The following is a 27,788-nucleotide window of genomic DNA, read 5'->3' on the forward strand; positions in this document are numbered from 1 at the left end:
ACCTACACAGCATGGGCGTCCCCAATTATGCAGGTATCAGCACACTGTACATGTACAGGTACCCCAGTTTTGGCATCTGTCTAAGTCATGTTTCTCTGGTCTTATATAGTGATTTACACAATGTAGTAGCTCTATTTTCACCCAGCCCTTCAAGTGGAAAGCTTTCAAGGTTGTATGAAACTGAGATATCATGGAGTCATCAGACAAGGGGCCATAAACCCCTAGAAAATAAAAGCCACAAGGATTTAGATCAAACCACCACAGGCAGAGTTTCAGTAAACCTTAATGTTTTACAATGACAAACAGCAAACATATAGAGGTTTAGAACTGTTTGTGAAGTGAATAAACAAACATTTCTCAAGATTGTGTCACTATGAGCATTGTCTGTCACATCTCTAAATGTTTTACAAGAAATGCAGCTATGTGATTGAATGCATTCGGAATACAATATTTTAATCTGGATTCCAAATCGCCATTTGTATATTCACCATTTGTACATTTGAGGCAGCCAAAGTTATGGCTCTCAAGGAGAGAAACTAATATAGTCGACCAAGAAATATTTGTAATGAACTACTGAGCCAAACTAACATCATTGCTTTATCAAATTTATATGAAGTATATTGTGTCCAATGTGAGCAACCAGGCAACACAAAAAGGCGCTTTTCAAGTGAGCTTTTTAAGGTACACCAATGTTATAAAGTCTTTGCCAACAAGGATGTGGTTTCACCAATGGGGGGTACCTTTTTTAAAAAATATACTATTGCCATCACAGCCCCCCTTGCTCAAAATTCTGGGGTCTATAAAATTACAGAGCACATTCACCCAGGTCATGTCGTCGGAGAAAAGGAAGAGACATTGCAGGAAATAGAGTTAAGAAGTAGGCCCAATGTCGGGGTGTGGGTCTCTGAGACCTGTAATGGAGGGCATGAGCTGACACACAATTCCCCAATGTGGGGTCCTTTCTTTACTAAATAAAATAGTGCCATCACAGCCCCCTTGTCCAAAATGCACTGTACAGAGCACGTTCACCCTGGTGATCTAGTGGCAGTTAAAGGACACAATGCAGGAGACAGAGTTAGGAAGTTCCATCACAGCCCATTGCCCAAAATGCACCTTACAGAGCACGTTCACCCTGGTGATCTAGTGTCAGTTAAAGGACACATTGCAGGAGACAGAGTTAAGAAGTAGGCCCAATTTAATGTAATGCCCAATTCCCCAATATGGGGTCCTTTTTTTTACTAAATAAAATAGTGCCATAACAGCCCCCTTGCCCAAAATTCACCTTACAGGGCACGTTCACCCTGGTGATCTAGTGGCAGTTAAAGGACAAATTGTAGGAGACAGAGTTAAGAAGTAGGCCCAATTTAATGTAATGCTCAATTCCCCAATGTGGGGGGTCCTTTCTTTACTAAATAGTTCCATCACAGCCCCTTGCCCAAAATGCACCTTACAGAGCACGTTCACCCTGGTGATCTAGTGGCAGTTAAAGGACACATTGCAGGAGACAAAGTTAAGAAGTAGGCCCAATTTAATCTAATGACCAATTCCCCAATGTGGGTGTCCTATCTTTACTAAATAAAATAGTGCCATCACAGCCCTCTTCCTCAAAATGAATCGGCCTATAACAGTACAGAGCACGTTCACCCTGGTCATCTAGTGGTTCTGGATGATGAGGATGAGTAGAAGGAGGAGGATAACAACAAAGAGACCAAATCTGGAAGCGTATGCCCATGTGTGGTTGTGAAGAGGTGCATTAGAATACACCTCCCCAAAAGAGAGAATGTATTTGAGGTTATGTTTCGCTGTTTTCACTTGGTGGTGTACAGAAGTCTTTCCCAATCCAGCCCTTGTTCATTTTTATAAGAGTCAGCCTGTCAGCATTTTTAGTTGACAGGCCGATGCACTTATTTGTTATAATTTCACCAGCAGCACTAAAAACCCTCTCTGACGGAACGCTAGCAGCAGGGCAGGTAGGACCTCCAAGGCGTAGAGAGCCAGTTCATTCCATGTGTCCAGCTTGGGTACCCAATAATTAAAAGGCACAGAGGAATCACGGAGGACATTTGTACAATCTGCAAGGTACTCCCTCACCATCTTCCCAAACATCGCACTTCTTGTGATAGCACCCCTTGCCTCTGTGCCATCACGATGGGAGGGTCTGAAAAAACTGTCCCAGAACTTTGCCATTGTCCATGAAAGTAGATCCTGTTCTTCCTCCTCCTCCTCCTCCTCATTGCCTACCAATCCATGTTGAGAAGACATGAGGCTGGGCTGAGTAATAATCCCCCTGTATGGTTCCTTGCTCCATGTCCTCGTGCTCTGCCTGCAATGCATCCTCTTTAATAGTGAGCAGAGAGGTTTTCAGAAAACTGAGAAGCTGGATGGTGATGCTAATTATGGCGTCATCACCACTCACTATCTTGGTGTAGTGCTCAAAGTTTTGGAGGATGGTACATATGTCGGACATCCATGTCCACTCCTGAGGTCTTATGTGTGGAGTCTGAACTGAATATCAATGTCCTTGTTGATGTTGGTAGTCAACAACTGCCCTCTCACAAATCCTTTCCAATATATGCAGGGTAGAGTTCCAGCGCGTGGGGACATCACACACCATCCAGTGAGCTGGAAGCTGCAAACACTGTTGAAGCACAGCAAGGCCTGACTTTCTAAAATGGGCAGACAGACGGTGTACCTTCACTAGCAGATCTGGCAGCTCCAAGTACCTTTACAGAGAATGTTGAACCACGAGGTTAAGCACATGGGCCAAGCAAGGTATGTGTGTGAGCTCACCTAGCCTCAGAGCCAGGTTACGGCCATTGTCATACACGACCATGCCTGGCTGTAGGTTCAGGGGTGTCATCCAAACATCTGACTGCTCTTTCAGTGCTGTCCACAACTCTTCTGCATTGTGCGGTTTGTCACCTGTGCAGATTAGCTTCAGCACAGCCTGTTGCCGCTTGGCTGAGACAGTGCTGCAGTGCTTCCAGCTTCTGATAGATGTGTTGATTTCAGAGATGGAGGATGAAGAGGAGCAGGAGGTGCAGGAGCTGTAGAATGTGGGGCAACCCTGATTGATGTAGGGCCAGCAATCCTCGGCATGGGGAGTATGTGTTCCATCCCAAGGTCCGACTGGGTCCTGCTTCCACTATGTTAACCTAGTGAGCCGTCAGTGAGATGCACCGTCCGTGCCCACAAGCACTTGTCCATGTGTCCGTGGTTAGGTGGACTTTCCCTGTAACAGCATTGTTGAGGGCACAGGTAATGTTGAGTGACACATGCTGGTGTAATGCCGGTACCATACACCGGGAGAAATAGTGGCGACTGGGGACTGAGTACCTTGGGAAGGCCGCCGCCATCAGGTTGTGAAAAGCTTCCATCTCAACAAGCCTAAAAGGCAGCATTTCTAGCGCAAGCAGAAGAGAAATATTAGGGCTGAGGCCTGTGGGCCATTGGCTCGGTATTTCTGCTTGCATACCAAAGACTGAGTTATAGACAACTGAAGGCTGTGCTGGGACAAGGACGTAGATGGGTTTGATGATTGTGCTGCTTGACTGTGGGCCACAACAGGTGCAGGGCTAGAGGCATCTTCACATTCACGATGTACTGGGGATTGGCTTCTATCTTCTATGCAAAACAGTGGAAGAAGCAGTGGTGTGACCTGTAGACAGTGGTCCTGGAGCCTGGAATTCGGCCCACAAATTCGGGTGCTTTGCTGCCATGTGCCTGATCATGCTGGTGGTGGTCAGGCTGGTTGTTTTGATAACCCTGCTGATGCAGGCAAGGCAGGTGCTGCAAATGGCCTGTTTGGGGCTATCGGCAGAGTCTTTAAAAAATAGCCAGACTTGGAAAGATCTAACAGATGAAATGGCAACTTCCCTCATGTTGGTGTTACGGGGAACAGATACACACCTTCTATCTGTGGCCAGCACACTGCTTCTTCCTGCCTGTTAAGGTGATATGCCTCCTTCCCCATGTGTGCTGCTGCCCTCGCTCTGCATGTCCTCCTGCCAGGTTGGGTCAGTCACATAGTCATCCACCACCTCGTCTTCCACATCGCACCCTGCTCCTCCGCCTGATTTTTTGGCAATTGTGTCACATCATCGTCAGCCCCTTCTGAAACTTTCCCACCATCGCCTTAGTGTGACCGGGGCTGGTTAAAGCTTTAGGCATTTCTACATGCAATCTCATCTGTCCCCACTTCTAGTTGACCGGCCAAGAGTTTTGAATCCTGAAATGGAAAACTGAACAGGTCTTCAGAGTGTACAAATGTAGGATCAGTTGTCTCAGGGCACTCGGCATGTTGGGAGGAAGGAGGATCAGGGTGAGGAATATCCGGGCCACACTCACGGCTACTCATACTTGACCATCTGGAAGACATGGTGGTGGTGGTGGCTAAGTGACTGGAAGCATTATCCGCTATCCAACCAACAACCATTTCACACTGCTTTGGCTTCAATAGTGGTGTGCTACTGTCCCCTAGAAACTGGGACAGGAAGGTCTAGCAAGAAGATGTGGGTTTTTGTTGTTGCCCACTTTCACCTAGGTCACGGCCTCGTCCTCTGCATGCACCATCATCACATCCACTTCCCCATCCCTTGCCCCTTGCCTTGCCCATTTTAAATGGAATATTGCACTATTTCAAATGCACAACACAAATATATTTATTAGTAGCGAAATAATATCTGATCAGTATGCCTGTAAATCTACAATTTTTTAAACCCAAAAGCCAGGCAAGCCTCAGCCTGATATAACAGACTGTATTCAATTTTTGGGGGCTTTTTTGTGAAGCTAATTTATGCAAAATAGTGCTGTATATAAGTAGAGTAACAGACCACAAAAAAAGTGGTCCACCGGCCTACAATGCCCAAACTTGGAGCACGCAGATATATAAGGGCTGTCACGGAAATACCACACTGGCAAATATGTGGCCTTTTTATAATTATTTATGCTAAATAGTGCTGTATATAATTAGAGTATCAGACAGCAAAAAAGTGGTCCACTGGCCTTCAATGTCCAAAATTGGTACACACAGATATATGAGGGCTGTCATGGAAATACCACACTGGCAAATATGTAGCCTTTTTATAATTTTTATGCTAAATATTGCTGTGTACAATTACAGTAACAGACAGCAAAAAAAGTGGTCCACCGGCCTACAATGCCAAAACTTGGAGCACGCAGATATATGAGGGCTGTCAACGAAATACCACACTGGCAAATATGTGGCCTTTTTATATTTTTTATGCTAAATAGTGCTGTATATAACTACAGTAACAGACAACAAAAAAAAGGTACACCGGCTTACAATGAACAAACTTGGAGCACGCAGATATATGAGGCCTGTCACGGAAATACCACACTGGCAAATATGTGGCCTTTTTATTTTTTTATGCTAAATAGTGCTGTATATAATTGCAGTAAAAGACAGCAAAAAATGTGGTCCCCCGGCCTACAATGCCCAAACTTGGAACGCGCAGATATATGAGGGCTGTCACGGAAATACCACACTGGCAAATATGTGGCCTTTTCATGTTTTTTTATGCTAAATATTGCTGTATATAATTACAGTAAGAAACAGTAAAAAAAGTGGTCCACCGGCCTACAATGCCCAAACTTTGAACACGCAGATATATGAGGGCTCTCACTGAAATAACACACTGGCAAATATATGGCCTTTTTATATTTTTTTATGCTAAATAATGCTGTATATAATTAGAGTAACAGACAGCAAAAAAATGTGGTACACCGGCCTACAATGACCAAACTTGGAGCACGCAGATGTATGAGGGTTGTCACAGAAATACCACACTGGCAAATACGTGGCCTTTTTATTTTTTTATGCTAAATTGTGCTGTTTATAATTACAGTAACAGACAGCAAAAAAAGTGGTACACCGGCCTACAATGACCAAACTTGGAGATCTCAGATATATGAGGGCTGTCACGGAAATAACACACATGCAAATATGTGGCCTGTTTTTTTTTTTAAATGCCAAATAGTGCTGTATACAATTAGAGTAACAGGCAGCAAAGACAGTGGCAAAACGGCCTAAAATGCTGAAACTTGGAGCACACAGATATATGAGGCCTTTTCTGGTTTATTTAAAACACCAAATAAAAAAAAGTGGCACAAGGCTAGCACACACAACTATGCTACATATGCCTGACAAACTATGATTTTAAACAGGCCTCAGTCTGACAGAACACACTGTATATTTTTTTTTGGGGGGTGATTTTTTGGGAAAAAAATGCAACTAGGTATATAGTAAAGAAGCTGCAGCAACAGTAGCAGACAGTTATGGAGTTATGTACGCACATACAGTGCCTACAAGCCTTGCACTGATGTGGATATGCTGTGCCCTGCCTACCTAGCGCTACAATATTGGGACCCACGAATTAGCCCTAAAAAGGACTGTTGGTTTCTCAGGAGTTGTGGATTTAAGAGTTGCAGAACTGCACTAACTCTAAAAACCATGATTGTGACCCTATCTCGGCAGCAGCTCTCCCTACTCTTGCTGAATCCGGAGGTGAATGCGGCGAACAGGGCGGCGCCAGGTCTCTTATACTCGGGATGATGCTGTGCGGCCAAGCCAATCACTGCACGACCACAACAAAGATGGCTGCGGTGTTTCTTGGCCTGGAAGACAATCCCTGCAGCGTGATTGGGTCTCCATAGTCCGCCAAAAATGCTGGGTGGAGACACCAGTTACCACCGAATAATCCCGGAAATGCTTGGTGCTTGCCGAGTACACTGAGCATAGTGATACTTGGGCGAGTAACGAGTAGTGGTGAGCACTTTCGCTCATCACTACTTCTAACCTTCCAAGCCCTGCTGTGCACCCCAAACAGCATTTTTTTTTACCACATATTGGGTATCAGCATACTCAGTAGAAATTGTACAGCAAACTGTATGGTGCAATTTCTCCTGTTACCCTTGTGAAAATGCAAAATGTGGGGATAAAAAACATTTTTGCGAGGAAAGTGTGATGATTTTTTCACAGCTCAACATTATAAACTTGTGTGAAGCATCTGGGAGTTCAAGATGCTCACCACACATCTAGATAAGTTCCCTGAGGGGTCTAGTTTTCAAAATGGTGTAATTTGTGGGGGGTTTCATTGTTTAGACACATCAGGGGCTCTGCTAATGCAACATGCAGTCCTCTAATTAATCCAGCAAATTTTACATTCCGAGCCCTAACGTGTGCCTAAATAGTGGTTTTCCCCCACATATGGAGCATCGGCATGCTCAGGAGAAATTGTTTAATACATTTTGGAGTACCTTTTTTGCGGTCACCTTTGCAAAAATAACAAATTTTGGATCTAAATTAACATTTTTGTGACAAAATTTAAATGTTCATTTTGGTGGTTTTGAGCACTTTGAGGGGTGCAGTTTTTAGAATAGTGTCACTTTTGAGTATTTTTAGTCATATAGGCAGGCTCTTCAAAGTCACTTCAAATGTGAGGTGGTCCCTAAAATGGTTTTGTAAATGTGTTGGAAAAATGAAAAATTGTTGGTCAACTTTTAACCCATATATAACTTCCTGACAAAAAAATAATGTTTCAAAAATTGTGCTTATGTGACACTGACATGTGGGAAATGTTATTAAGTATTTTGTGTGATATCACTCTCTAATTTAAGGGCATAAAAATTAAAATTAAAATTGCAGAAATTTTCTAAATTTTGCCCATCTTTCAATTTTTTCACAAATAAACGCAAGACATATCAAAGGGATTTTACCACTATCATTAAGTACAATATGTCACGAAAAAACTATTTTAGAATTAGTGGGATACATTGAAGGTTGCAAAAGTTATTATCAGATAAATTTACACTGGTTAGAATTGTAAAATTTGGCCTGGTCATGAAGGTGAAAACAGGCTTGGGGTGAAGGGGTTAAAAAAGCTGTGTTTACAGTACAAAAATCAAACTATTTAGCAGACCCAAGAGGAACACACAGTGTTATATACATATTTTCCAGGAAAATTGCGTTTTTTCAATTCTGCTATTTAATGCAAATTTATTCACTTAAAATGAAATTTCTTGGTGTATTCGATGAGGCCAGCAAATTCAATATTTCAGACAACCCGTTTATCTCCAATTGTATATGTTATTTATTAATTATTTTGTGTTCTATGACCGTTGTAAGGTCAAAACAATTAAAATTTTGAAAATTAAGAATTCTTCTAATATTATTTTCATAAATAAACTCAAATTATATCAACCTAAATTTAAAGCAAACGCAAGGTACAGTGTTTCACAAAAAAACAAAATTATTTGGATATGCAGAAGCATTCCAGAGATATTACCACATAAAATGTAATATGTCGGATTTGAAAATTTTGGCATTGTCAAGAAGGAGCAAACTGGCATGAGGAAGAAATGGTTAAGCAGGTTATGATGCTGCTGTGGGCATCTTAACCCTATTGACAACCTTCAGAAACCCCCAAGAAGGTCATATTTCAAGGTTGCAGCAGTATAGACAATATGTATACAAAGTAGGGTTAAAGCATTACTTAACAGTAATGGACAAGCTCAGTATGTTACTTTGATTAGTAATTCATGTTGGTTTTAGCTAAACAAAATATATAAAATGGTTTAAAAAAATATGTACATGTGTATGTAGTCTCTTATTGACTTAGCCATTACAAAAAGTTATCTGAGGCAAGATCCACATCTAAGGGTACTGTCACACAGTGCAATTTTCGTCGCTACGACGGCACGATCAGTGACGTCGCAGCGTCGTACGATTATCGCTCCAGCGTCGTAGACTGCGGTCACACTTTGCAATCACGGCGCTGGAGCGATGCCGAAGTCCCCGGGTAACCAGGGTAAACATCGGGTAACTAAGCGCAGGGCCACGCTTAGTAACCCGATGTTTACCCTGGTTACCAGGGTAAACGTTAAAAAAACAAACAGTACATACTCACATTCCGGTGTCTGTCCTCCGGTGTCTCAGCTTCTCTGCACTGTGTAAGCACAGCGGCCGGAAAGCACAGCGGTGACGTCAGACGTCACCGCTGTGCTCGCTTTCCGGCTGGCCGGCGCTCACAGTGCAGAGAAGCTGAGACGCCGGAGGACAGACACCGGAATGTGAGTATGTACTGTTTGTTTTTTTAACGTTTACGCTGGTAACCAGGGTAAACATCGGGTTACTAAGCGCGGCCCTGCGCTTAGTTACCCGATGTTTACCCTGGTTACAAGCGAACACATCGCTGGATCGCTGTCACACACAACGATCCAGCGATGTCAGAGGGTGATCAAGTGACGAAAGAAAGTTCCATACGATCTGCTACGACGTACGATTCTCAGCAGGGTCCCTGATCGCTGCTGCGTGTCAGACACTGCGATATCGTAACGATATCGCTAGAACGTCACGAATCGTACCGTCGTAGCGATCAAAATTGCACTGTGTGACAGTACCCTAAGGTCACTATTTGCCTAGAGGATTAATGACGACAATGGGACTTGCTACAGCTCAACTCACATATTTTGGGTCCTAAATGTCTTATAAAAAACCTTGCTTCAATTGATTTGTATTTTATAGTGATTTTCATTACAAAAATGTACTTCTCAGCATTATAACTCCATCGTATTTACATGATCCTTATTCTAATTAATTTTTTTTTATTTGTTGTTGTGTAGTGATGAGCGAACGTGCTCAGATAATGTCTTATTTGAGCATGCTTGGGTGTTATCCGAGCATTTGGGAGTACTCGTATATTATGTTCAAGTCCCTGTGGCTGTATGACTTGCAAATGTAAGACAGCCTCAACACATGTGAGGATTGCCTGTTTCTTAGGGAATCCCCACATGTGTTCAAGGTGTCTAACAGCTGTAAATCATGCAGTCGCAGGTACTCAAACCTAATATACGAGTACTCCCTGATGCTCGGATAAAACCTGAGCATGCTCGGATAAGACGCTATCCAAGCACGTTTGCTCATCACTAATTATGAGTACATATAGCAATATTCATCATTTCTCTTAGAGGGAGACAAATTACAGCCAAATATTTATTCATAGTATTACAAGAACATTCCAATATTCAGCAATAAATTCACAATACTTTATTTATTAGCATTTAGCTACACCAAAATGCATGATGATCATGCCTTAGGCATAAATGACTATCAATTAGTGGACCATGAGTCCCCATTAGTGGTTCCCTCTATTTCTGGTATATATTATATGAGATTTGGCCAGTATAAATCTGTGCACATATGATTAATAGCAGCTTTATATTCCAACATTGGTTCAGCACATAACAATAATAATGATAGTCATAATAACCATGATAATGATATGTATAGCAAGAAACTTAAAAAATCAAAGATCAGTGGCACTTTCCATGTTTTAAAAAGTTTAGACTTTATTCTACTTAATTGCTACTTTTGTCAGATTGATGTAATTTGTCTAGATAAGGATGGCTTCATATGTGAGATGTTGTCAGTGCTGTTGCTCTGTTCACTTGGAGAGAAATCCAGAGAAGAAGCCCAAACAAAAATGTCATGTAAATGCTAATAAGCTATTTTTTCTAGATATTTCCAAGTTATTTCATAATATTAAAATTGTCATGAGTATCTGTTTATTCAGCATTTTCAGGTTATGTTAGATTGGGTTGTCATGTCATATTTAAACTGCCACTGCAATGTATCAGCTAATCTTTACTGTAAAAAGAAAAACATTCACTTCGGTATGAGTTGGGCTGCAATACCCTGAGAACAACCACTGTGCTTGTTCAGCATTGTTCACTGCTTACATTCAGCCACTGTCAAGACAGAAAACAGCTGATTTGGGGGGTGCCAGGTATCATACCCCCATTCATCTGATATTGATTGCCTATCCTGAAAATACATTACCAATAGTTGGAGGAAGCAATAACAGAAAAAAGCACTCCCAGATAATTTCTGTTTTTGATACCAATACCTGATTCTTTATCATACTATGCACTTCTGTTATACATGATCAGCTTACTTCCATGTTGTTCAGCCTCCAGTTTTCCTTCCTTCAGACACCATGTTGATTCCAAGATCGCATCTTGTATTTTATCCTCTGCTGTGCTATAAATCCCATGAAGCATCAGCAAAGCATCACATAACCAGCTACAACAAGGAACAAATGTGTCTGCTATGATGGTATTGTGATTATTCTTCATGCTATATTTTCCTAAGTGAGCTAATATAAGTATGGAGTCATGAAGTTACGCTATGATCTCCTTTTTGTAATTATATGACAAGAGTTGTGCAGTTATCATCAGTATATGTGATATGAGCGTCTATCCAACACCAATGAAGAACTTTAGTGGTATAATCTTAGCAATATCTTCATTCTAGAATGTCTAGTGAATGAGATAATGAACTCCTTTAGAGAAAATAAAGGCATATAATTCTCAGGGGATCGCCATAAGATCATAATAGCTAATCAATGAGAAGAATTTCTAGATAGCAAGGAACAGCTAAATAATGTAATACAAGCTAAAACAAAATCTGAAGTATTTATATGTTCCTTTCTATATGGAAATTCACCAACAATTTTTCATCAATTAGGTCATGTGATCTTATGGTGCTCATTGTATTGTATAAATAATTCCAACACTTACATTCTATTTGATTTTCTTTTGCACAAATCCAAAATTGTTTACAGATTAATTTCCCAGTCTTTCCAAAGTTGCTAAGTATTTGGTAGTGGTTGAGTGAAATCAATAAGTATGAAGCATATCAAGTAATGCAATTGACTGGCTGCAATGATTCCATACTGACTTGATCATCTACCATGGATCAGTGAGGGATAGTGTTGAGCATTCCGATACCGCAAGTATCGGGTATCGGCTGATATTTGCGGTATCGGAATTCCGATACCGAGATCCGATACTTTTGTAATATCGAGAATCGGTATCGGGATCGATATTAATGTGTAAAATAAAGAATAAAAAAAAAATATTGATATACTCACCTCTCCGGCGCAGCCTGTACCTTTTGAAGTAACCGGCAGCTTCCGCTCATAAGAATGAGCGCTTGAAAGACCTTAGATGACGTCACGGCTTGTGATTGGTCGCGTGGCGGTCACCTGACCGCTCACGCGACCAATCACAGGCCGCGACATCATCTAAGGTCTTTCAAGCGCTCATTCTTATGAGCGGAAGCTGCCGGTTACTTCGGTATGGTACAGGCTGCGCCGGAGAGGTGAGTATATCAATATTTTTTATTTTTATTCTTTATTTTACACATTAATATGGATCCCAGGGCCTGAAGGAGAGTTTCCTCTCCTTCAGACCCTGGGAACCATACAGGATACCTTCCGATACTTGGTGTCCCATTCACTTGTATTGGTATCGGGTATCGGTATCGGCGATATCCGATACTTTTCGGGTATCGGCTGATACTATCCGATACCGATACTTTCAAGTATCGGACAGTATCGCTCAACACTAGTGAGGGATTGAAGAAGTGAGTTCTGTTTTTACTAATTTAAAAACTTGATTTGCTACATATATGCACAATTCTTAAGCTATACAGATAAATTAAATTTTGTGTAGCTGATTTGTTCTTTTTATAAAACGTTTGAAATATTTTTCCTTTAACATTTGGACTACAGCATTTCATTATTCAACTTATTTTTTATCAAACAAGAAGCTTCTAAAGTTACTTAATTATTATGAGTATTTCTATCATTTGCAGTTGTAGCCTTAAACCTTACCACATGGAAAAATGACTGTTTTATAAATAATTATATTAAAACATTTGGTTTCCCACAATGCTAACTTGCCTGCTTGTTTTAATCCTTGCCTGTTTCACATTAGCATATTATGAACCTTGTTTTTGTGCCCGTATTATGGTCAGTTTTTTTTTTTTATCATGTTACAATATTTATCTTTTTCTCAGTTTTGGAAATCTTAATGGAATAAAATGTTGCTATATAAATACATATTATTATTAAATATTATTAATGAATATTGTGATGTTTTAACCTTAATCAAAATGTATTTGCTTATTCAATAGGTGGTGAAGAGTAGAAATCTAATTATAAGAAAAATAAGGCTTAATATTTTAATACCACAATTTGTCTATTACCTGATTTTCCTACATAGTTATTTTAAACTAAACCATTGTCTTGTTTTATCATATTAATATCTGTACAGCACACAGTGGAAAAAATGTATACATTTTCTAGCTGAAGATAATCTGTCTGCTATAAATATACCTAAATAGTAAATGCTGTTCTTAGACAAAATATTTATTGATAAGTAAATATGTCCCACTGATTTGACTGATAGGACAAGCCCTGCTGCTTCCATGTAATTTTTTGGAAATATAAAATATTTAAAATATAGATATATTCTAGGTGTTGTTAGGACTGGAGTCTCAAGAAAATAGAATATCTTAGTTGTATGATTACTATTGTCTCCTGAGACAATTTTAAACCTACGCTGTGTTCCAAATTATTATGCAAATAATATTTCCTCATATTTTCTCTAAATTACCTATCTGAATTGCAGTCATTGTTATTTTCCAGTCATCTACTATTCTAGTATAATTGCAATGTTTTGGAACAAACTGCCTATGAAAACAGTATCTTTTTTAAAAAAAATAAACACTCAAAATGCATGTTCCAAATTATTATGCACAGCAGAGTTTTCAACCTTTTTTTATTTTGATCAAAATAATGGTCAATTGTGAAGTTATAAGCATTATCAGCTTATTACAAAATGAAATCAAACAGTTTTCAAGTGAAAACTTTATTCTAGGTGATGTTACATTTGCACATAGGACCCCTTGTTCGAAAGCAGCTTCTGAACTCTCTCGTCCATTGAAATTGTCAGTTTTTGGATGATTTCTGCTTCAATTGTTTTGCATGTGGACAGAATACCCTCCCAGAGCTGTTGCTTAGATGTGAACTGCCTCCCGCCATCATAGACACTCCTTTTGATGATGCTCCAGAGGTTCTCAATGGGGTTGAGGTCAGGGGAAGATGGTGGCCACACCATAAGTTTGTCCTCTTTTATGCCCATAGCAGCCAGAGATGCAGATGTGTTTTTTGCAGCATGAGATGGTGCATTATCATGCATGAAAATGATCTTGCTGCGGAAAGCACGGTTCTTCCCCTTGAACCATGGCAGGAAGTGTTGTTTTAGAAACTCCACATAGATTATGGAGTTCATCTTTACCCCTTCAGGTATCATAAAGGGGCCGACAATCTCTCTCCCCATGATTCCAGCCCAAAACATTACTCCACCTCCTCCTTGTTGGTGCCTTAGCTGTGTTTTCATGGGGTGTCCATCAACCAGCCATCCTTCACTCCATCCATCTGGACCATCGAGCGTTGCACGGCACTAATTGGTGAACAAAACAGTTTGGAAGTCAGTCTTCATGTATCGTTTGGCCCACTGGAGCCGTTTCTGCTTATGTGCAGTGGATAGAGGTGGTCGACAGGATGGCTTACGCACCTCTGAAGGACCCTGCATCTTGTTGTTCTGGGGACGTTGGAGGCACCAGCAGCTTCAAAAACTTGTCTGCTGCTATGACAAGGCATTTTTGCAGCTGCTCTTTTAACCTTACGCAATTGCCTGTTGGAAAGATTCCTCAATGTTTCCTTATCAGCACACACACCTGTGTGCTGGGAATCAGCTACATACTACTTGATTGTGTGATGATCACGATGAAGTGTCTTGGCAATGTTGATTGTAGTCATGCCTTGACCTAAATACTTTCCCATTTTGGCAAAAAATGTAGGCTGCTTAATAATGTGGAACAGCCTTCTTAAGTAGTCTTGCCTTTATTTGGACACACCTGCCAAACTAATTTGCACAGGTATCTGCAATTGCTTTCAGTGATATAAAGAGCCCTGACACACATCACCATCAATGAGGTTAAATGACAAAACAAAAAATTCTAACCTGATCACTCCTAAACTCTTTGTGCATAATAATTTGGAACACAGTGTACATGTGCCCAGATTAGTGGAATTAAAATGACCAGACTGCCCCAATATGTTCTTGTTACATAGATGAACACTTTTGATGTTGCTTTTTTTTCTAAAATCCAGTAAAGCTATATTATATAGCTTGCTGACTTAGGCTGGGGTCACACTTGGCGTAAGACAATACGCCACGTATTATACGTCCGTACTACGGCCGTAATACGGAGAAATGTCCCCAAAATATTGATCCGTAGTCAGGGTGTTTCAGCGTATTTTGCGCATGGCATCCTCCGTATGTAATCCGTATGGCATCCGTACTGCGAGATTTTCGCGCAGGCTTGCAAAACCGACATCTAATGGATTTATGTGCTGAAATGTTAGGGAAAACATATATACAGTATATATATATATATATATGTCATTGAGACACATATATATATATTCTGTATTTAGATTTCATTCAGCGCGATATCTGTGAACAGCCGGTAATTCAATTGCCGGCTTTTCATTTCTCCTGCACAAACCCGACAGGATATGAGACATGGTTTTCATACAGTAAACCATCTCATATCCCCTTTTTTGTTGCATATTCCACACTACTAATGTTAGTAGTGTGTATGTGCAAAATTTCAGCGCTGTAGCTGCTGAAATAAAGGGTTAAATGGCGGAAAAAATTGGCGTGGGCTCCCGCGCAATTTTCTCCGCCAGAGTGGTAAAGCCAGTGACTGAGGGCAGATATTAATAGCCAGGAGAGGGTCCATGGTTATTGGCCCCCCCGTGGCTAAAAACATCTGCCCCCAGCCACCCCAGAAAAGGCACATCTGGAAGATGCGCCTATTCTGGCACTTGGCCACTCTCTTCCCACTCCCTGTAGCGGTGGGATATGGGGTAATGAAGGGTTAATTCCACCTTGCTATTGGAAGGTGACATTAAGCCAGATTAATAATGGAGAGGTGTCAATTATGACACCTATCCATTATTAATCCAATTGTTGGAAAGGGTTAAAAAACACACACACATGATTTAAAAGTATTTTAATGAAATAAACACAGCGGTTGTTGTAATAATTTATTGTTCTCCCATTCCATTTCCAGGACCTCGCTTGGCAACATAATAAATGCACAAGATACATACCTTCTGCTGTCAGATCTCGTCCCACGAAGTAATCCATCTGAAGGGGTTAACTAATATTACAGGCAGGAGCCCTGCTAAATGCAGCGGTGTGCTCCTGCTTGTAATTCCCCAGGTGCTGAAAGGAAAGCAGGATCTGTACTTACATTGAGTCGCGGTGATGCGCCCCTGCTGGATGTTCTCATGAACTGCAGCCTGGGAACTTTTTCCCACGCTCCAGGTCATATGAGGACATCCAGCAGGGGGCGCATCACCGCGACTGAAGGAAATGTAGGTCAATGACCTACATTTCATTCATTCGCCGGGGGATTACAGGCACGGAGCACACCGCTGCATTTAGCAGGGCTCCTGCCTGTAATATTAGTTAACCCCTTCAGATGATTACTTCGTGGGACGAGATCTGACAGCAGAAGGTATGTATCTTGTGCGTTTATTATGTTGCCAAGCGAGGTCCTGGAAATGGAATGGGAGAACAATAAATTATTACAACAACCGCTGTGTTTATTTCATTAAAATACTTTTAAATCATGTGTGTGTGTTTTTTAACCCTTTCCAACAATTGGATTAATAATGGATAGGTGTCATAATTGACGCCTCTCCATTATTAATCTGGCTTAATGTCACCTTCCAATAGCAAGGTGGCATTAACCCTTCATTACCCCATATCCCACCGCTACAGGGAGTGGGAAGAGAGTGGCCAAGTGCCAGAATAGGCGCATCTTCCAGATGTGCCTTTTCTGGGGTGGCTGGGGGCAGATGTTTTTAGCCACGGGGGGGCCAATAACCATGGACCCTCTCCTGGCTATTAATATCTGCCCTCAGTCACTGGCTTTACCACTCTGGCGGAGAAAATTGCGCGGGAGCCCACGCCAATTTTTTCCGCCATTTAACCCTTTATTTCAGCAGCTACAGCGCTGAAATTTTGCACATACACACTACTAACATTAGTAGTGTGGAATATGCAACAAAAAAGGGGATATGAGATGGTTTACTGTATGAAAACCATGTCTCATATCCTGTCGGGTTTGTGCAGGAGAAATGAGAAGCCGGCAATTGAATTACCGACTTTTCACTAACACCGCTGCGTATTTCTCGCAAGTCACACTGCAGGTCCGTGTGGAATCCGTATTTTTCGCGCCCCCATAGACTTTCATTGGCGATTTTTTTGCGCAATACGGTGACAAACGCAGCATGCTGCGATTTTGTACGGCCGTAGAAAGCCGTATAATACTGAACCGTAATATACGGCTAATAGGAGCAGCCCCATTGAGAATAATTGTGCCGTATGTAATGCGAGTTTTACGGACGTAGTTTCTGCGCTCTTACGTCCGTAAAACTCGCATGTGTGACCCCAGCCTTAGAGTGATTCATCAAAAGTACTTGTTTAATCAAAGGTTATTCAGGTACCCTAAATGATATGTTTGCCACCTTTAGCAGCAAAAGTACACTGTTTTCTTGAAGCAATGCCCTTCTTTAAGGAGTTATCCCCTTTATAATTTTGAAACACATACATTTCAACATTTTTCATGTTTCATCTCAAATCGCTTGTAGTGAAATATACCTATTGTAACTTGCAAGTGAAGCTACATTCTGTGAGATTCCTGATGATCTGACGTCTTTTGTGCTTTATCATTCTAATCAAGAAGTCATACTTAGAACCTTTATATAAAACAAAAACATATATGAAAGGGTATTTCACATGCTCTCATAAAAAAAGCAAGTAATATGTCATTTTATACCCTTTAGAAAGTAGATGGTAAGAAACATTTTCGGGTTTGATAGAGAGTCATGGTTTCATTCAGGTTCAGCTGTAGGTAAAACTTTCTCAAAATTAAAATGACATTCTTAAAACAATTAGTTTTTTTTTTCATGAATTGAAATACATAAAATAATCAACCATGGTTTGTAGATAAATTTATCATAACAGTGGATGCTTAATTGCTAAATATTTCTGTTTAGAGTTAGTGCAGCCAAATACTGTCTAGAGGAAGCAGCTGTGACCAAGACCATTCCATTCTCATTATCAAGTATTTAGATTTGACTACTCATTGCACCTACTAACCAAAGCTAATAAAAAAAGAAAGATTATCTTTCTTTTACTAGATGTGCCAGAGTCAAATTTGGTTTATGGTGCTCTTTTTATTGTTATATTACCACTGCTCAACCATTAAGTCAATCAATCTGTTAATATTTAAGTCTGATGAGTCAAAGATGTCGGTAGAGAAAATACTATAACCATTGGGACTCCAAGGATCAAAATTAGAGGCCGATCTTGATGTAATGCTTCTAGCCAGTCTGCTGGATCAAAAGCCACACTGGATGAAGAAGATGAAGATGATGATGGTGACATATTGTTTTCCTAATGATCTGGTAAAGATGGCGATTTAATTTGTTCTTAAGAAAAGACAGTCAAAACACTATCTCGGCTTGAAAGTAAATCATAGTTTCAAGGCATAGAAAATTCTAAATTCCAGAACTAGGAATAACTGAGGGTCAGTAAGAATCAATGCGACACTGAATGTGTTTCACGAAAATTAGCATTTTGACATTCATGTAATGTAACCACATATGCTAAACATTTTTGTTTAGTGTTAGTGCAGCCAACATACTGTATAGAAAAAGCAGCTTTGACCATGGCCATCCCATTCTCATCATCACATGTCCTTATATTTGACTACATACACCTTCTTACCGTGGCTAGCAAAAGCTACTGGTAAAAGAAAGATTATCTTTCTTTTATTAGGTGTAACAGAGAGAGATTTGGTGTCTGGTTTCCTTTTTATTTTTATATTACCATTGTTCCACCATTAAATCAATCATTCTGTTGATACTTAAGTCAGGTGAGTCAAAAATGTCAGTTGAGAAAATACTAGAACCAATAGGACTATTAGGACCAAAATTGGAAGCAGATCCTGATGTTAATGCTTCTAGCCAATCTGCTGGATCAAAAACAGCACTGGATGAAGAAGATGAAGATGAAGATGGTGACATATTGTTTTCTTGATGATCTGGTGAAGATGGCATTTCAATTTGATTTGGAGAAAAGACAGACGAAAGACTATCTTGACCAGAAAGGAAATCATAATTCCCAGACACAGGAAATTCTAGGATTCCAGAACTGGGCATAATTGAAGGTGGCTCGATGCAACACTGAATCTGATTCACAAAATTATCATTTTGGGCTGCAGGTGATGTATTTTGATGATTGATATCAGTATGCATATTTTCCATTGAGATACCATCAACATGCATTAACTCATCTGCAAAATGAAAAAGACAAAACATTTAAATTTGACAAAAGAGATACATCATTTAAAACTGAAAAGCATGGATGCAATGTGACCTCCCTCTGATGGGTCCCTGCTCTACCATACATGCCTCTCTTGGGCTATCAACCTACAAATTATGGACATTCATGTCACTCCCAGGCTAAGCCTACAATTTATGGGCAGGTAGAATGGATTATCGTCAACTACAGGTCAATGGGAGGAGTGCAAGATTAGGCTGGAGGCAGCCAACATCCAATAGTTAAATATACAGAAAAACCTGACCAGCAGCTCCTAATGTGAACAAGTACACGTTGTCAGACTACATTATATAGAGAAAAAGAGCACAGGAGCACTATGCATGAATCAAGGCCAGAGGGAGGTCACCTTTGCTGTGGTTGATATTTGCCAATTTTTGCACTAAGAACCTTAAGTTTTCATTCCTAACTGTAAGTTAAAAATGTGTTTTGAAATTTTATTTTTTTGAGTAGTAAAATCAAAATTTAATGTTTTTAATGTTTTTCTGTATTTTCACATAGCCTGGATTCATGCATAGTGCTGCTGTGCTTTCTCTCTCTCTCTGTATATGTGTGTATATATATATATATATATATATATATATATATATATATATATATATATATATATAAAGAGAGAGAGAGAGAGGAAAAGATGTGGAACTATGGGAATCAAAGAAATGATACACATGTTAACAATATTCACATAATGGAAAATGGAAAGATGGAATATATACTTATATTCGCATGATTTCATATATATATATATATATATATAATTGATTAGATAACAAGCAATTAGCATGATAGTATAAGACCTGAATGGATAAATCCCACATGAAATCCTTGAAATTTAATGTTACCTTTCGGCTTATTGGAACTCAGGACCTCAGTGAAATTCTAATTGTTGTACTAGTAATGTATTTACATTTTCCTCATTTTCTTCTTTCAATATTGTTTTGCCTAAAACTATTCATTGCAGGTACCAAAATACACAAATGCCCTGATTAATCAAAGTATTTTGACAGAAATCTGGAATAAAATATTTTAAACATTAAAAAAAATTTACACAACTTGAGATTTCACAAAATTTGGCAACCTTAGATGTTTTGACACCAATTTTGCCCAGCTTCACTAAAGTGGGCAGAGATGGGGTGGGGTAGGGTGTGAATCCATAGCTCATCTAATTTACGTCTAATGCCTGAAATTTCACTCCAGTCCCTGACTTTAGTAAGATTTGTGGCGAGGTGCATGGTGGTGAATGACACTTTTTAGATGCACAAGATTAATTAAGATGTTTGCACGTCTTAAAGAATCAGGTGCCTCTGACTCCAACACGCCCCCTCATCAATATCAACGTGAATAACAACAGCCTTAATGAATCATGGCCTAAGTGTTTTGTGGCTTTTATTTTGCTTATGTAATTATTATAGATACCAACCTGTACATAATAATGGCTCATCTTCTAATATGTCATCAATCGACTGAGAAATGGCCATCTATAGAGATACAAGATATTTAACATTTAGAACATACCATTGTAATATGTATTAATTCTCTTACATAAATTAATATTATGCTAAATAATATCACGCTACATTAATTATTATGTCACTTAAAATTGTGTTATATACATTAATATTAATTAACATACCTGTGCTTTCTGTATGGCCTCTTGAAGTTCTTCCTCAAAGGACCGAGGCTTGTGGACCGGACTTTCTGGATTTTGTGTGATCTGCACTGGAAGCTCAAAGTCCTGGCCAATTGCCTCACAAGTGAGAGGATGCAAAACCTGGAATATTAATACATTAATTAACATTTTCATTAATAAAAAAATAGCTTGTTGCATGCTGATGGTTGAGAATTGCTAAGCTTTCTATGATCTGCGTGGGATATTTAAAAAGGACCTATCAGTAAAAATCAACTTTTATTAAAATATAAAATATGTACACAATTATGTACTGTATATACTCGAGTGTAAGCCGAGATTTTCAGCCCATTTTTTTAGGCTGAAAGTGCCCCTCTCGGCTTATACTTGAGTCATTGTCCTTGGGGGGTCGGCGGGGGAGAGGCAGCTGTGACATACTCAGCTGCTCCTGGCGTGGTCCCTGCATCTCCAGTCTCCGGGCGCTGACAGCTCTTTCCATCGTTGAGCGGTCATATGGTACCACTCATTACAGTAATGAATATGGACCTGACTCCACTCCCATAGGGGTGGAGCCGCATATTCATTACTGTAATGAGTGGTACCATGTGACTGCTCAACACTGGAAGAAGCTGTCAGCTCCCGGAGACTGGAGATGCAGGGAACGTGCCAGGAGCAGGTGAGTATAATGGGGAGGGAGAACACTGTGCGATATTCACCTCTCCTGGTTCCGGCGCTGCTCCGTCTTCCGTATCCTCTGCAGTGATGCTCAGGTCAGAGAGCGCGATGACGTGGTTAGTTCGTGCCCTCTGCCTGAACATTAGTGCAGAGGACGCGGAAGACACAGCGACGCCGGAACAAGAACAGGTGAATATAGCAAGTGCCCGGGGCCTGAGCGACGAGAGGTGAGTATGTGATTTTTTTTTTTAATCGCAGCAACAGCATATGGGGCAAATATCTCTATGGAGCATCTTATGGGGCCATATTCAATGTTTGTGCAGCACTATATGGGGCAAATATGTCTATGGAGCATCTTATGGCACCATATTCAACGTTTGTGCAGCATTATATGGGGCAAATATCTCTATAGAGCATCTTATGGGGCCATAATCAACATTTGTGCAGCACTATATGGGGCAAATATCTCTATGGAGCATATTATGGGGCCATAATCAACGTTTGTGCAGCACTATATGGGGCAAATATCTTTATGGAGCATCTTATTGTCTTATGGGGCCATAATCAACATTTGTGCAGCATTATATTGGGCATATTTTAATATGGAGCATCTTATGGGGCCCATCATGAACTATATGGAGCATTATATGGGGCATATTTTGTATGGAGCATCTTATAGGGCCCTTATTAATCTTTATGCAGTACTGTATGGGGCAAATGTGTCTATGGAGCATCTTATGGGGCCATTATTAACCTTTGTGCAGCATTATATGGGGCATACTTTAATATGGAGCATCTTATGGGGCCCATCATGAACTGTATGGAGCATTATATGAGGCTCCTGATTCAATATGGATATTCAAAAACACAACCTACTGATATTTCAATTAATTTTACTTTTATTGGTAACTATTTTTATTTTTGACATTTACCGGTAGCTGGTGCATTTTCCACCCTAGGCTTATATTCGAGTCATTAAGTTTTCCCAGTTTTTTTGTGGCAAAATTAGGGGGGGTCAGCTTATACTCGGGTTGGCTTATACTCGAGTATATACGGTATATTTCTTTACTTGTAAATAAATACTGCCTGCTTTGCAAGTCAGTATGTGTTTAAAACATTTGATGTATATAACTACTTTTTAAAGGATATGTGCTGCCATCTTTTGGAAGGCACAACTTCTTACTTATCTCTCTGCAGCCACATATTTAACAATGTGTGCACGAAGGTGGAAAAAACATGAAGACATGAAGCACACTGCTGTTGGGAACAAAGTTTTGTTGCATTATAAGAATTTTCACTGCCGCTCTGCAGCAGTTCCCTGTCCATCACTGTCACCCTGCTAATGAAGTTAAACTATGTCCTATCACCACTACATACACATTATTATTCACTACACATTTTTTTTCACTGAATAGCAGGGGTTGAAAACCAATTCATCCATATGTAGTGTATGATAATATGGACACTGCTGTCAGGGGTATAGTTTTACTTATAATAATTATGTTCTCTTTGCTCTAAGCATGGCAAATAGGTCATTTCAGTGCTGTGGAGGAGTCTCCTGGTACCGTGGGATGAAGTGCATCGAGGGGTAAAAATTAGGGACATATTTAGTGGGACAGGGACCACACTTTGGTACTCTCCTTGTCAGAACAGGAGCCGTCGCATGGGGCACAACAGGTAGTTTATTAGTCATTATTATCCTTTCCTGAATTCATGCCCATGGGCGTGGAATGCGGTGAATATTCATTCCTCTTAAGTAGTGGCACACGTGACCGCTTGGCAGCTGCAGGAAGGCTCTGGCTGACACTTTGCTCGCTATTAATGAGCAATGAATAATCACTGCTCTCAACGCACACAGTCCCGGCATGTAGAGCAGTGAGTATTCCAGCAGCTGCCCTTCGGCCGGCTTGCAAGCAGCGCATGACATCCCTGGGATGCGCTGTTACAAGCATAAAGCAGCTGCTGGCATTGGAACAAGGCACTGTGAGGGATCGCCGGGAAGGTAAGTGTAATGTGTTTGTCTTTTTAAATATTTTTCTAATGGGGCCATGCATACCAGGATGGGGGTGGGGGCCAATCATACCAGGAGAAGGATGGGGCCATGCATACCAGGATGGAGGCCAATAATACTATGGATCCTATTAAAGAGAAATTAATATTCATTGCCCTCCATGCCCATGGGCGTGGAATGCAGTGAATGTTCATTTCTCTTTAGCAGCAGCACAGGAGTTAGCCACAGTTGCCGGCTCCTGCCTGTGTGACCTGCTGCTACACCGCTGCTGCTCCCCCGCCTCCCCACAACAGCTAGAGCGCAACATCCAGACTATAAGATGCACCCCCATTTTCCTCCACATTTTTTGAGGAAAAAAGTGCATCTTATAGTCCAAAAAATACAGTAAGTGTGAGCGAGGAACCATCAAAAATATACAGCTGGGGTCACCTAAGGCATGTCAATTAAGACATGATCAGAGAACAGGAAAGTATATGCAAAGAGTCAGTGATAGAGATGGTAGCCCTTCTGATGGCGGTTAAATCATCCCCACCGGTCAGAAAGCCGCAGTTCCCATGCTGTCAAAAGACAGTGTGAGCACTCAGCTGTGATTGGAGGTGAAAAGTTTACAGACTACAGATCCTATCATCCGACACCTGCTGCCGCTAATAACAGTGAAAGCAGGAATGGTGGATGGAAGTATTCATCAGCTGCTTCTGCACTGTAAATAAATAATTTAAAAAGAAACTGGCATTGATTCCCCTGTATGTTTGATAACCAGCCAGACAAAATTCACAGCTGGGGGCTGCAACCCTCAGCTGTCAGCTTCAGCAAGGTTGGCTATCAAGAATAGACAGGTCCCCATGCCATATTTATTAATTATTTAAATAAATAATTTAAAAATGGCATGGGGTCCCCCTCTTTTGTGACAACCAGCCTTGCTAAAGCAGACAGCTGGGTGCTCGTATTCTCCGGCAAGCAAGGAGCCATGGATATTGACCCCCAGACTAAAAATAGCAGCCTGCAGCTGCCCAGAAAAGGCACATCTATTAGATACACCAGCTCTGGATCTTTGCTCAGCTCTACCCCCTGTAGTGGTGGCAAGTGGGGTTCATATTTGTGGGGTTGATGTCACCTTTGTATTGTCATTTGACATCTAGCTCAGGGATTACTAATGGAGAGGCGTCTATAAGACACCTATCCATTCCTAATCCTATAGCTGGATTGTAAATAAAGACACAGCCAGTCAAAGTCTTTTGTTAGAATTTAGACTAAACACAGTTTTCCATTTTATTTAAAAATAACAAACATAGTTTTACTCACCTAACACTACACCAAAGCCCTTGATCTCCTGTAATAAAACTAAGATAAAAAAAAACAACAATATAGCATACCTGTCGTTCGTTCTGTCCCACACTGTAATCCATGTCTAGGTGATTAATAGTTTTCAACCTGGACAGTGCCAAGATGTGACTGTCCGAAGAAACTGGTGAATAAGATGCTGTGAGTGCAGCCTCAGTGACATCACTGAGGTTGCGTTCTCAGCTCGGCTGAACTGCGGTGACCTCAGGACCATGGGAAAATGCCAGTGATAAGGTCAACACAATGGAGTGGCCTAGCCAGTCTCCAGATCTAAACCCCATAGAAAAACTTTGGAGGGAGTTGAAAGTCTGTGTTGTCCAGCGACAGGCCCAAGACATCACTACTCTAGAGGAGATCTGCATGAAGGAATGGGCCAACATACCACCTACAGTGTGTGCCAACCTTGTGAAGACTTACAGAAAATATTTGACCTCTGTCATTGCCAAAAAAGGATAAATAACAAAATATTGAGATGAACTTTTGTTAATGACCAAATATTTATTTTCCACCATAATTTCCAAAATAAATCTTGCCAAACCAGACAAGGTGATTTTCTGGATTTGTTTTCTCATTTTGACTCTCATAGTTGTGGTCTACTGTTGTGAACTCTGTTTTCGGGCTCCTTCTTGTGGTCACAGGTGGTATTGTGTGAGTTTTGTTTTTGAGCTCCCCCTGGTGGCTTTGTTTGTTATCCTGCGGATCTGTGGCTGAATCAGCTGCCTCGTTATGCACTAGGGAGTTTCCTATTTAGCTCTGCTTCACCTCCACTTGTTGCCGGCTGTCGATGTATTCAGTGCTATTCTGAGCTCCCCTGATTATCTTCGTTTTCAGTCTCTTCTGGAGAAGCTAAGTTTCTGTTTGATTATTTTTTGCTCATCAGTCTGCAATATGATTTCAGTGTATGATGAGTTTAGTTCAGCTTGCTAATATGTGAGTTCTTCCTGCTGGTAAGCTCTGGGGTACGGAGTTGCTTCCCCCGCACCGTTAGTTGGTGCGGGGGCTCGAGCAATCTCTGCGTGGATATTTTGCTTAGGGTTTTCTATTGACCGCACAGCTCCCTTCCTATTTTCTGCTATCTAGTGTTAGCGGGCCTCATTTGCTAAATCTATTTCATCTCTGCGTTTGTGCTTTCCCCTTAAATCACCGTTAATATTTGTGGGGGGCTTTTCTATATCTTTGGGGTCATTTCTCTGAGGCAAGTAAGGACTTTACTTTCCCTCTAGGAATAGGTAGTTTCTCAAGGCCGTGAAGAGACGTCTAGGATTTTTAGGTAATGTTCCACGGCTGCCTATAGTTGTTTGCGGATAGGTTCAGGTTTGCGGTCAATCCAGATACCACATCCCCAGAGCTGGTCGTCGGTTTAGTTACTTAGCTAGTCAAACTTGCGATCCTTGCCACTAGGATCATAACAGTACAGCTGGAACATAAAGTGTTAATTGCATGGCAGAAGCAGGAGAAGAGAAGCCTTGAGGACTTTTTTTTTTTTTTTTGCTGCCATGTGTCTAGCTGCTGTGTGTCCAGCTTCTCTCCTCCTCTTAATCTTGGTGTGGCTCTGAGTTCAGCTGCTGACATGGATATCCAGAGTTTGGCCTCCAGTGTAGATCATCTTGCTGCAAGGGTACAAAGTATTCAGGATTTGGTTGTTCACAGTCCTATGTCAGAGCCTAGAATACCTATTCCGGAGTTGTTTTCTGGAGATAGATCTAGGTTCCTGAATTTTAAGAACAATTATAAATTGTTTCTTTCTTTGAAACCTCGTTCCTCTGGTGATTCCGTTCAGCAAGTTAAGATTATTATTTCTTTCTTGCGCGGCGACCCTCAAGATTGGGCCTTCGCATTGACGCCAGGGGATCCTGCATTGCTCAGTGTGGATGCATTTTTTCTGGCCCTTGGATTGCTCTATGAGGAACCTAATCTTGAGAACCAGGCTGAAAAAGCGTTATTGGCCCTCTCACAGGGGCAAGATGAAGCAGAGGTGTATTGCCAGAAATTTCGGAAATGGTCGGTGCTTACTCAATGGAATGAGTGTGCCCTGGCTGCAAATTTCAGAAAGGGTCTTTCTGAAGCCATTAAGAATGTCATGGTGGGGTTCCCTACGCCTGCAGGTCTGAATGAGTCAATGACTCTGGCCATTCAGATTGATCGGCGTTTGCGGGAGCGCAAACCTGCACACCATTTGGCGGTGTCTTCTGAACAGACACCTGAGTCTATGCAATGTGATAGAATTCTGACCAGAAGTGAACGGCAAAATTATAGACGGCAAAATGGGTTGTGCTTTTATTGTGGTGACTCAGCTCATGTTATCTCAGCATGCTCTAAGCGCACAAAAAAGATTGATAAATCTGTCACCATCGGTACTTTACAGCCTTAGTTCATTTTGTCTGTTACCCTGATTTGTTCCCTGTCATCTTACCCGGTTATGGCTTTTGTAGATTCAGGTGCTGCCCTGAGCCTGATGGATTTGTCATTTGCCCGGCGCTGTGGTTTTGTTTTGGAGCCTTTAAAATTCCCTATTCCACTAAAAGGTATTGATGCTACACCATTGGCTATGAATAAACCTCAGTACTGGACGCAAGTGACCATGTGCATGACTCCTGTTCATCAGGAGGTGATTCGCTTTCTTGTTCTGCATAATTTACATGATGTTGTCGTGTTGGGTCTGCCATGGTTGCAGACTCATAATCCAGTCCTGGATTGGAAAGCAATGTCTGTGTCAAGTTGGGGTTGCCAGGGAATTCATGGTGACGCTCCTGTGGTGTCAATTGCTTCATCCACTCCTTCTGA

The 27,788-nt window shown here is 40.9% G+C and overlaps 1 protein-coding gene across 1 annotated transcript in view; it reads right to left on the bottom strand.

Moving 5' to 3' along the window:
- Positions 1 to 17,408: 17,408 nt before the first annotated feature.
- LOC143764759 (myocardin-like) overlaps positions 17,409 to 27,788 on the bottom strand; it is a 618,138-nt gene continuing 607,758 nt past the window's right edge. Inside the window, exons 11-13 of the mRNA XM_077250689.1 lie at positions 20,984 to 21,121; positions 20,771 to 20,828; positions 17,409 to 19,306 (exon numbers count right to left, since the gene is read on the bottom strand). Coding sequence (XP_077106804.1) covers positions 18,837 to 19,306; positions 20,771 to 20,828; positions 20,984 to 21,121 — 666 coding nt within the window. The 3' untranslated portion in view covers positions 17,409 to 18,836. The remainder of the gene's footprint in view (positions 19,307 to 20,770; positions 20,829 to 20,983; positions 21,122 to 27,788) is intronic.

The sequence above is a fragment of the Ranitomeya variabilis genome, chromosome 4 (assembly GCF_051348905.1).
Source record: "Ranitomeya variabilis isolate aRanVar5 chromosome 4, aRanVar5.hap1, whole genome shotgun sequence".
In the NCBI taxonomy this organism is placed as follows: Eukaryota; Metazoa; Chordata; class Amphibia; order Anura; family Dendrobatidae; genus Ranitomeya; species Ranitomeya variabilis.